At 45.9% G+C, this 11,585-nt stretch overlaps 1 protein-coding gene across 1 annotated transcript; it reads left to right on the top strand.

Annotated features, from left to right (window-relative positions):
* Positions 1 to 1,957: 1,957 nt before the first annotated feature.
* On the top strand, positions 1,958 to 9,799 carry SLC35E1 (solute carrier family 35 member E1). The gene is made up of 6 exons (XM_072845407.1): positions 1,958 to 2,489; positions 3,205 to 3,275; positions 3,672 to 3,809; positions 4,496 to 4,621; positions 5,125 to 5,370; positions 5,821 to 9,799. The coding sequence occupies exons 1-6, from the start codon at positions 2,102 to 2,104 to the stop codon at positions 6,052 to 6,054; spliced, it is 1,203 nt and encodes a 400-aa protein (XP_072701508.1). The 5' UTR covers positions 1,958 to 2,101; the 3' UTR covers positions 6,055 to 9,799.
* Positions 9,800 to 11,585: the final 1,786 nt, after the last annotated feature.

The raw sequence follows: 11,585 nt of genomic DNA, 5'->3' as shown, positions 1-11,585 counted from the left end.
AGGGTGTTCCTCGCCAGGTATACATTAAGTTGGTTCTTTCCCTGGAATACAACTGATAAGGTTTGGTTTATTTTGAAGTCATTCTTGTTCAGACCTACTCCTTTGTGATCTGGCTGGTATTGAAATGTGTGGGTGTCTCAGAAATCTGAACTGATGTCTGTTTGCTTCCATCTCTGAAATCTGAGGTCTGAGAGTGAAACCAGAAAAAGCGGTTACCAAAAAATGTTTCCAAGTATATTTTCAGTTTAATTCCATTTTGTCCTTCTGCAGCTGCTAAGGGCAAGCAGTGTGTTTTAGAGCTGGGGAAAGCTACTGTCTTGCAGTTCAGAAAGGTAGATCTGATGGTAGAGGGTTAAGAAGTTGGTCATTGTGGAAAATGCTTGGGTTTTGTTTATGTAAAAAATACTGTGCATCTTGCCTCCCCCCGCCCCATCTCCCTCTTTCCCTCAATGCTTTTATTTGGGAACAGGGTCCATGCTCTTTTGAGGCCTTTGAATATAGGGCAAATTTCAGGAAATGACAAAATATTACATTACACTTTATAAACCCCATCTTTTTCTCCACTGCTTACACTTCTGATGCAGTCGATGGCCCTTGTGGACCACACTCGGTGAGGTGATGCCCGAAGTTCATCACTGCTTTCAAAGTACATCCAGCTCTCGGTAGCAAATTGACCGTGCTGATGCTTTGCTTGAGGGAGCGTTGGGTGTTAGAGCCAGCCCTTTCCCTAGGGGTACAAAATTGCTAGACAAGCTCGCTCCCACTGCAAGCTTTAAATCTTGCTCCGTACCGAGTTTTTCTGCTCTAAGGGTCAACTCACTTGGATGTCATCCAGGGTGAGACGAGGCTTGACAATCTTTATTTCAGCATGCGAGTATAACCAGTTCTGTGAGCTCCAACAAATGTGAATAAGTTTACAAGGTGATATTTTTTTTGTCAATTTTGTAAACAAGTTCAAATGAAGTTTACCGTGTGCGTTATCTGCTGTGTACTCTCATTTTTGCATGAACTCAGTTTCTCTGCTACTGGTTTCTCCTCACTGCCTTACAAAATTTATTCTTCTAATCCTAAAATCTTAAATTTTAATATACTGCCATCTCTTTCTTGTCAATGGATGACAGGAAATGGCTGATCTGCAAATCTTTTGGGAATCGCCATTAACTAAAGTGCATGTTTTTATAGGTACATTGATGATGTAGAAATGTCTTTTGACAGACTGTATGGACAAAGTAGGCTCTAGACCCCCCTCCTGCTTGACAGGTACTCGCCCATCTTTTAAGAGAGCCAACACTACATATTCCTTGAGTTAGTTCTAAAGGTCAGGAACAGTTGTCTCGTTGCCTTTGAGTACATGACCTTTGCTCAGTCGCTGCGCCGACTGCCCTTTTGGTTTCCTGAGGCAGTCCTCAGTGGCTGCGCTGCCATTAAGGCCTGCCTTCCTCTTGGGAACACACTCGTTCTGTAAAACCAGCTCCAAAAAGAGAATTTTGTGCGGTTCTTGTACACCACGTTCTCTCCTGGCTTATTTTAGCCTGTCAGGCTGCCTCTGGGCCTAGGCTAAAGCACCGTTAAGTCAGCAGCGCTGTGGAGGGCTCCTCTCTCACGAAGTAGCAGGCTTGAACCCACGGGAGCCCAGGCTCGGGGCCTTCATCTTGCAATCTTCACTGCCGCTCTGGGGGCAGCGCTGGGGCGGGAGCCTTCCCCGGCCCCGCACGCTGCCCTACAGCTCCCCGAGCCCGCCTGGAGGCTCCCGCTCCCCCCGAGCGGCTCCCGCAGCCGCGGGAAAGCGCCGCCGGGGCCGGGCGCCGCGCGGGGGGGGGGGGGGAGCCCGGAGGGGGCGCGGGGCTGGGAGCGCTGCGGGCCCGGAGGAACGGTGAGTGCGGGGCGGGCGGGCGGCCGCGGCCCCTCAGCGGCGGCTTCCCGCCAGGGGAGAGGGAACGGCCGCGGCGGAAGTGACGCGCGGGGCCGGCCCGGCGGCTCCTGCCGGCACCCGTAGCCGCTGAGGCGGCGGCGGCGGCGGGGCCCCGCGCCGGCCCCACCCCAGGAAGCGACGCGTTGGCGGCGGTGACGTTTCACCGGCGGCCGGGCGGCGCAGGGAGCCATGGCGGCCCCGCTGGCGGCGGCGGGCGGCGGCGGGGCGACGGCGACGGCGGGGAGGGGGGGGCGCGGGCCGGCGCTGCGCGAGGGGGCGCGGGTGTCGGCGCTGTGCCTGGCCTGGTACGGGCTGAGCGCCGGCGGGAACGTGGTGAACAAGCTGCTGCTCGGCGGCTTCCCGCGGCCCGTCACCGTCTCGCTCTTCCACATCCTGGGGCTCTGCGGGCTCCTGCCGCCGCTGCTGCGCGCCTGGCGGGTGCCGCCCGCCGGCCCGGCCCAGCTGCCGCCCCGCGCCTACCCCCGCTACATCCTGCCGCTCGCCTTCGGCAAGTACTTCGCCTCCGTCTCCGCGCACGTCTCGCTCTGGAGGGTCCCGGTCTCCTACGCGCACACAGGTGAGGCCCGGTGTGTGTGGGGAGGGGGGTGCCCGAGGGGGTGTCCTTGTGCCCGGTGGGATGTCCCAGCGCCGGTTGTGCTCGTACCGGTGCCCGGTGCAGTGACCTGAAGCCCGGTGTGTAGCTCGTACGGGTGCCCGGTGTGATGTCCTGGGGCCCAGCGTTTGCTTGTACTGGTACGCAGCGTCTGCTTGCACTGGTGCCCAGTGGGGTGACCTGAAGCCCAGCGCGTGCTCGTACGGGTGCCCGGTGCGGTGTCCTGGTCCCTGCTGTGTGCTCGTGTGGGTGCCCAGTGCGGTGTCCTGGTCCCCAGTGCGCGCTTGTACCCGTGCCTGGTGCAGCGACCTGAAGCCCGCCGGGTGCCCCTACGGGTGCCCGCTGCGGTGTCCTCGTCCCCAGTGCACGCTTGTACCCGTGTCTCATGCAGTGACCTGAAGCATGGTGTCCTGTGTCCCTATACGGGTGCCCAGTGCGGTGTCCCGTGCCCCTACGGGTGCCTGGTGCGGTGTCCCAGAGCCCCAGGAACCAGCCCGTGTTTGTAGGAGTGCCCAGCACGGTGACAAGGAGGGATGACCCAGTGTGGGCTGAGGTTATGGCTTTGGTGGGACCGAACCTGAGCCCCTCCTCCGTCCCCAGTGCTCACCCTCTGCTGATGGTGGTTAATGGAGTTGGCCCAAGCTTCGCATCCCCACCGACATTTTCTTTCCGTTCTCAGTAAAAGCGACGATGCCAATATGGGTGGTTCTGCTTTCGCGGATCATAATGAAGGAAAAGCAGACGACGAAGGTGCGGACAGGTTTGCTGAGGTTTCTTCTCTTGGTGGTGTTTGTGGAGTGCTCTGCTGGCTGGGATCAGGAAAGCTCAGGCTTTGGTTAGCTGGGTGAATTCTGTGATTGAAATTAGATCATGCAGATTTTACAAGTTCCTTTTCCTTTTATTGGGAATGTAAAGAAAACACGTTTAAACATTGAGCAAGGCGATGCCCTCTGATACACTGGAGTTGTTGTAGTGTGTGTTGTAGTCACTTAATTTCCTCAGACTACAATAGCATAAAAGTTGATTTCTGGTTCTGTTGCTTTATTCTTCCTTCTCCTTTCATCCCCAAATCAGCGGTATGTATAACCTCAGCTGAAATGAAAACTCTTAGAAGATGTGAGCTACTCCTCTCTATTCCTCTTCCAGGTGTACTTGTCTCTGATCCCCATAATAACTGGTGTCCTGCTGGCCACTGTCACAGAACTTTCCTTTGACATGTGGGGACTCATCAGCGCACTTGCTGCTACTCTGTGTTTTTCACTTCAGAACATCTTCTCAAAGAAGGTAATAGTTTTGCTGTTCATAACATTGGTCAGAAGCATCATCCGTTAACAGCATAGCGTGTATTTTCCAGTACATTTTTTTTTTTTTTTTTTTCCTAAGGTGACTTTGTAGTCAAAGGAGCCCAAAATAATGGTTGGCTATTTTGTATGCCTGTTCTCTACTGCTCTTCCTACCTGTTGAAGTTGTTACACTGAAAATTGGGCAGAACTCAGAGTTTATCCTGAGCCTTTTCTTTACTCCTCAGCATGGATGGTTTTTTTTCTGCTGACAGTTTGATAGTGGTTAAATTTTACTGTTCCTTTGAACGCTTTTAATGTATCTTGCTGTATCAAATCCCTTCTCTGTCAGTGTCAACACTAGGCACTCCTTGAAATCTTAGAAACAAAGTTAAAATGTATGTCTTGAATCTATTTAGTTACAAAATAATTTCTGGTTTGTAGAGCATTTCAAATGTATTACTATCTTGTTAATACTAAGAGTCACCACACAAGAAACCATTGGTTTTCAAATGGACATCTGTTTTTCTTTGGTCATCCTTATGGGAAATTCATACTATATCAGTATTTACTTATTTTCATAATTTATCTGTTGTCCAAAGCTGTTACTGTTACATGGCTCCTGAATCTCCACTGATGACGTGAGCAGTAGCTGAAGAAAGGCTGTTTAATGATGGGTTTTTTTGCTAGGTGTTAAGAGATTCCCGAATACATCATCTTCGGTTGCTGAACATACTTGGGTGCCATGCTGTGTTCTTCATGATCCCAACGTGGGTTTTGGTAGATCTTTCTTCCTTCTTAGTAGAGAATGACTTGGTAAGTGTTGTATTTGGGAAACTATTCGCTATTAAGAAAGAAAAGGGGCGGGGGGAACCCAACAAACACCACCACCCATACCAAAAAAGTGCACTTAAGTGTTTCAGTGTAGTTCCTCACTGGCATGGAAGGAACTGTTTTGAAACACCTGCAAATTGTTTCACAAAACAATATAAAAAAAATAAGCGTAGTGTTTATTGTGAGAATTCAGCTCGGGGTTAGGAGAGGTAGCTTACGTGACAGTGTAAATCTTGGGAATTAGTAGCTGGAGAGAGGAACAAACGCACCCAGAACGTGTGTTATGAGTATGTAGAGAGATGTTTTCTCAGGGTTGGTGGTTGCATAATGTAACATACTTGGGTGCCTCTCTAGAGTTAAGTTGCAGATGTTCTTCCTGTCAAAGGCAGGTAAGAAGTGACTCAAGTTGTATTTGTGTTTCTTTGTCTCTTATCTGAAACCTGAGATGATTTTTTTTTTCCTTGTGATGTTTCTCTTTATAACAGAGCACGATGTCTCATTGGTCCTGGACCTTGATGCTGCTTATAATCAGTGGATTCTGTAATTTTGCCCAGAATGTCATTGCCTTCAGTATTCTTAACCTGATCAGCCCGCTGAGTTACTCTGTCGCAAATGCCACAAAAAGAATCATGGTCATCACAGTGTCCCTTATAATGCTTCGCAATCCAGTTACGAGCACCAACGTCCTCGGAATGATGACAGCTATCTTCGGAGTCTTCTTATATAACAAGGTAAGGGGTTTGTTTGTTCCTTTACTCAGGAAACTCACTCGAAACAGTCTAGTAGCTTTGAATGATTTTTTACAGCAAGTTAACAGCTAGCAGAACAAAAATGTAGAACGCGTGGCATAAAACTTCATTGCAGAGGAGGTATGCGTATCACCTCAGCGAAGTACTCGGGCACTTGGGTCAGGCCGGCTGATAGGCCTCTAACAAACTTAAATTTTGATTTTAGTATTTTCGTGAAAAATGAAGATTGGGAAGTAACTCGCTCAAATCTCTTGAGCAAAAGAGCAGCTTACTGATTTGGCATGTGAGGGGAATGAGGTTTTTATTAGGAGTCACTAATACTTTAAGACTTTAATAGGCACAGATAGTAGTGTCATTGTAAAACTGTATGCTTTGTTCTAGGTATATGAATATGTTAGGTGATATCTAAGAGAAACTTTCTTTCTTTCCTAGACAAAATACGATGCAAACCAAGAAGCAAAGAAGCAGCTACTTCCAGTTACAACTGGAGACCTTGTGAATTTGGACCGGCATCGAAACACTCCTGAAAAGTCTCAGAACGGACTTACGGCATTTGCACAACATGGAGACTATCAGTATGGTCGAACCAATATCTTAACAGACCACTTCCAGTATAATCGGCAAAACTATCCCACTACCTACAACTTAAATCGTTTTGATATATAGAATCCTGGCAAACAGGTATAGACTGTGATATCAAAGTGTCCCCAACATTATCAGAAACTTTTAGTACATCCATGAATGTAAAGGCGTTTTATTGTACAGTTTTTGCAGAAGGGAAGATGCATGTGTAGTGAAAGCGGTACAGACCTTCAACTTCTGCTAAGCAGACCTTTAAACGTGAAACAGCTAGATCTGACACTGGAACTAAATGCGCAGTGTAGCTCTTGTACAGAGATTCTGGTGAAATGCACGTACAGAACTTCAGAGTAAAACATCTGCTGTCACCGCTCCTTTTCACAGTCTGTCAACTGATTATCCTTTTGGCAGCTAAATTCTGGCCACCTTTGTTCTCCAACTTTAATTTGTTCTCTGATATGTTTTGATGGTACTTAGGTGAAGCTTTTGGAAAGAAGTGAAACTAAGACGTACTTCTGGTTATCAGGATTTGTCTGTTTGAGGAGGATTGACTTATGTGTATCAGTTGCAGACAGGTGGATCTGAATTCATCTCGAGCAACTACGAAACTTCATGTGGGTATTTATGACTTTTGTGCCTATGCCTGCGGTTTTTGATGACAAACCAGAAGTGTTTCTGAAAGAGTAGACAGTAGAAAGATTGATCTCTCCAAGAAGTGTACTTCAGGCATAGAGAAACAGAATTCTCTAAAATCACTGTTGTCCCAGTCACTGTAGATAACAAACAAACAGAGCTTAAGACCATAATTGTTTTCTGCATAAGGGAGTCCTGTAACTTCAGACATTGCTCTTCCTTGGCGATACAGAAAACACCTTCACAAATAAAGTGTTTGGAATAATGTGATTTTTTTTTTTTTTTACTTGCTTCACACCTGTTCTTACAAAACTCTTTTGTGCTTTAGAAATTGAAAGGTTTAAGGTGTTTTCTTCTCAGTTTTATGTATAAATTATGCTCTCTCAGATGATTCATATATTATTAATGCATTAATTTGAATAATTATCATTCTTAATTGTTAAGTCTATCTTTTTAGCCCCTAACTGTTTTTTTAAGTTTCTTGGTTACTGCTGTTGGAGTTGCTGTGTGCATTTAGCCTGACTTCCACTTTCTGCTGAAATAAGTTAAATTTTGTATCCTGCTCTGTTCCTGCAACTCCCCTAGCTCGAATAGTAAATCGTTAAGAAAACATTATCTGAATCAGCAGTAAATATATAATTTATGGTTCAGACAAACTGATTCAGTTAGTATAAATGAACGTACTTAATTCTAGACAAGTTGATTGTTGTGCGTCAGATACTGCATTTGTGCATGAAAGGAATGAAACCAGTTGAACTTGGGTTTCACTGAATCAGATTGTTGTTGTTCTTACTTTAGCAAAAGAAGATTTTTAGGGGCCTTCTTTCCTTAACAGAGAAGCTGTTGTACAGTGAGATTTTTGATAGCATAAGGATTATGTTTTTACTAGAGAGGTATTAGATACCAGTGGCAAAATTTAGGGTGTGGTACAGAACACTCCCTCCACTTATTTATTGCTTTAAAAATGACCGTTTCCATGATGTGAGATGATGATCTGGCTCCTTTCTAGATAATAAAGGATTTATTTTTAAGTGCAAAGTCGACCTGATCTTATTCTTTTGACTGACTGTGGAGGTGGTTACATAGACTGCCTTCCACCATACAGTCCAAAAGAGGATACGGTCCTTCTGAAACTTCAGAGATGGGTTAAATATGCTGCTAATGTTTGTGAGCAGAACTTCCTTGACTGGAGTTGAATCTGTTCATGCTAGCTTAGAACTTGGGCTTTTACTTTAGAAAATCTACATAAATCATTCCCTAAGCCAGGTTAACAAGAATAAGATAATGAGGAGAAGCATTCTTTCCGATGAAATTCCTTTTGCCTGTTCCAGTATTAATTTATGTATAATTATTTCTTTTTAATATGGGAAAGTGCAAAATGTGTATTTCTAAGGCTCACTTCCCAATATTTAAGTGCTTTTACATCCATGTAAAAAGGATTGTGTGGACTCTGGGTTTGGATTAGGTTCTGACTCTGCAAAGGACTGATTCAAGGATGAGATATTTAGGCTGAGATTTTTAAGAGGGGCTGAAGTCTCCGACTGCTTTCAAAGGGAGCTAGCTGTAAACTGTTAGACTCCCGCAAATGCTTAACTGCGTTCTTTGTGCCTCGGTTTCCCATTTGGAAAATGGAGATGATTCTTCCCTACTTCACAGGGGAGTGAAATACCAGAAAAAAGTAGCGGCGGGCGCCCCAGGGATATACAGGCATACTATGAGTTCATCTGTCCATCTTCATACAACTTGACCTGTTACTTGCAATAAAGCTCCACATACTTTATTCACAGATCAGAGGCTTTATTAAATATATTCAGATGGTTTCCTTTCAAAGAACCCAACCAGATCTTTTTTGCAACTGTTTTCAGAGAAAGCTTGCACTGCACACTTACTGTGGCAGGTCTTTAGCTCAGCTTTTTCTGTCAAGAGTACAGTAGGAGGTGAGGGCTTTCTGTTGAAAATACCTTGTCCCAAATTGCGGTCTGGGCTCGCGGCCTCACTGTGTCTCTGAAACAAAACTACTGTACTTGCAGAGCAAAAAGGGACGGACCCAGAATGAGGATATCATCCGTTTAGGGCCCGGAGAGTGAATCTCTTCCCTGGAGACTGCCTGACAGTGTTCCTGCTCTTCTAGTTCAGGTCTGTGGTCAACAGGGATAATTCGGTATGGTAGAACATATAATTAAAACAGTTAAGTGAATCGGTTACAAGAGGTGGTTTTGCCGAGTACCTGAATCCAAGTCCTTAAGCAATATTGCCCACATTCGGGTAAAGGAAGTTTCTGATACTGTTGTAATATATATTTTAATCTTGGACCGCTGCAAGATTTTTGTTTGGCAAGGTGAAATATTTGTTTTAACATGGTTTGTAAATTAATAACGTATTTAACTATGTACATAGGTCTGTAGAAAGTATGGAAACACTGGAATAAAAAGGGCATATCTAGACAATCATGTATAATGACCCTGTTATTAAATCAAAGTGAAGGGGGTTGGTTTGGGTTTTTTCCTTGCAGGAAGCTTTGGGAGTGCCATACGTTAGTAGTAATGGCCACTTGTGAGAAATCGGATTAGTGTTTTGCTGTATGGGTGTGATCCCTTACCAGATGGTTACGTAGACTGAAACGATGATGAGTTGGATGCCATAACTAGTGTTAGGCCACTAGTCACTGGTATCCTTAGAAATGTTTTGATTTCCATTGTGCGTTTCTAACATACATGTAAATACACCACAAAATTGGGAAATTCTTCCCAAAACAGTCCTGGATAGTTCTAGAAATACCAGTGTGAAAGAAACCAATCTCTCCCCACTACGTGTGGGTTTTCTGTTGATAGCTCCGTAGAGTATTTGGTGCTCTTTGAAGATCTCTTGAAAATATTTCCCTTGCAGATTTTCAGTTTTAGCACCCAGTAGTGATTAGAGCATCTTTATCATCTGGTAAAATGCTTGTGTTTTTTAAATACCTGAATGCTAAATAAAATTGAGGCAATACTTAGGCTCCGTAGGTGTACAGTGATTTGTAAAAATAGTGTTGGTAATTTGGGGTCAACTCATGATGATTCCTGAATCTCAAGACCTTTTCTCTCTCATGTGTGTTCAAACCCACATTCTTCTGATGTAGCATTTTGGAGCAGAAGAAACTTCTGCCATGTAGCTATTTGTGAAAAAGGTGCAATATAAATAAAGGGAAAGTTTTGTTTTTCTAAGGCTTCCATTTCTGAACCATGTTGTAAGCTGTTAAAAATAATTCTGAAATATCTTTGTGGTGATGGTACAGGCTGGTAAAACAAATTTGTTAATCCTGAGATCACAGGTGTGTGATACAGTCATATTAAGCGAGTGCAAATACGCAGGTGGCGGTCACCACCCATCTCTTTTTTGTTGTTTTTTTATGTTGGTACTCTAGAAATTGATGTGAATATGGGTGGTTTTACAAAAAAAAACCCGCACTCCTTACTGTATGAAATCTGGCACTTAAGCAAATGAACACTTTTGTAGTGTTTTCCTGTCCTTAACTCTGTCGTTCTGTGAAATTCTGGATGTTACTCAGCCGGATTGCCTGCGACACACCCCTCCGGCCTGTCGATACTGCTGCTGAAGCTGGGATCCCTCATGGGATGACGGGAAGAAACCACACTGGTGACTTCCAGGCACTGGGACTCTTTCCTCTCTAAAATAAATCAGGTGTTCTGATGGTTTTTGGTGGACGCCTCTGTCAGGTAACTGTAGCTTTTGGGGCACTTTGTGGATAACCCATTGCTGCGTGCTGAGGAACGCAGCAGCCTGGACGGTGACTGCGTGGGCTCCAACGTGCAAAGCAGTAACGTTTATGTGGGGACGGAAGGCGGCAGCAGGAATTTTGAAAAGTTTCTTAAGTATGAGCTAAGATTTGAACTTAATCTGGTCTTTTGGGATCTGTGTTGATTTCCAGGACTGCAGGGTGATGTAGAATCAAGATCAGAGTCTGTATTTGATTTTTTTTTTTTTGGTGTTGTTATTTGGATACATGGAAACATCCATCTTTCTGAGTTTTTATATTCTGTAGATAATATAGTGGGGTCTTCATGATATGTCTTGTTAAGAATAAAAAGTTCTGCCTTTTTGTGAGGATGTCTGTGAGTGGTATCTGTGACTGGAAATCCTGTAAAGTGTAATTTAATGCCTGAAACTCGGGCATTAAAGAACCAGAAACGATGTGAACATGTTAGTTTTAACTACATAAGAAAATGAAGTCACTTAAGGAAAACAACAGTGCTTAAGTATAACTTAAACTGTCCCTGCATAGCATCTGTGCTTTCTTTCCTTAACAATCGTATTTTAAGTTCAATTTGCTCCGTACTGAGTGTTCCTTACTACGCATCCGTGTTCCTTTTACACCATGCCAATGGTCTACGTAGCTTCAGTGCTGCTGCAACGGATTGTCCCCCAAGATGAAACAGCTGTTAAATGACATGCTTTCTTTCAATGTGCTCTATTAATTTCTAGCAACTGAATTGCAGCTTGGATGTGGTGTTTTAAAAGTAGAGGAACCACGTGCTTCTCGAATTGGAGCGATCCAGCAGCTCTGCAGGTACTCGGGGAGCGGAGCGGGAGAGGATGAGGTGTCGCACACTGCAGCCCAGAAGCAGCTTTCTCCTTCAGAGGCTGGCGAAGGCGATGTCTGTGCAAGCCTCAGCTACGCCAGCGGTGCGGCGCTGGGGAAGGGCGAGTTATGAGTCGGGATGGCTCCTGCCACGCTGACAGAGCAGCCTGAGGTCGGACCCACGGGCCCTTACACAGCCCGGCCTGGGCCTGGGCCTACCCCCGGGCTCGGGGCTGGCCCCTGCCGCCCGCAGGCCCTCCCCGGGCTCCGCCAGGCCCGCTCCCCGCTCCCGCCGGGCCCTGCCGCGGCCCGGCCCGCTCTCCCCTCACGACGCCTCGTCCCGCCCGCTGCGCGCGGGAGGCTGAAGGAAAAGGGCCGCACGTGCCCTGCGCCGCGCGCCGTCTCC

The sequence above is a fragment of the Ciconia boyciana genome, chromosome 24 (genome assembly GCF_034638445.1).
Source record: "Ciconia boyciana chromosome 24, ASM3463844v1, whole genome shotgun sequence".
Taxonomy (NCBI): Eukaryota; Metazoa; Chordata; class Aves; order Ciconiiformes; family Ciconiidae; genus Ciconia; species Ciconia boyciana.
The sequence above is the reverse complement of the archived record's forward strand: the minus strand, read 5'-3'. Positions and strand labels throughout refer to the sequence as shown.

Coding starts and splice junctions, on each gene's coding strand:
- SLC35E1 (XM_072845407.1), top strand. CDS start 2,102: ATGGCGGCCCCGCTGGCGGCGGCGGGCGGCGGCGGGGCGACGGCGACG. Junction 3,810..4,495: donor AGAACATCTTCTCAAAGAAG/GTAATAGTTTTG, acceptor TTTTTTTGCTAG/GTGTTAAGAGATTCCCGAAT. Junction 5,371..5,820: donor GAGTCTTCTTATATAACAAG/GTAAGGGGTTTG, acceptor TTTCTTTCCTAG/ACAAAATACGATGCAAACCA.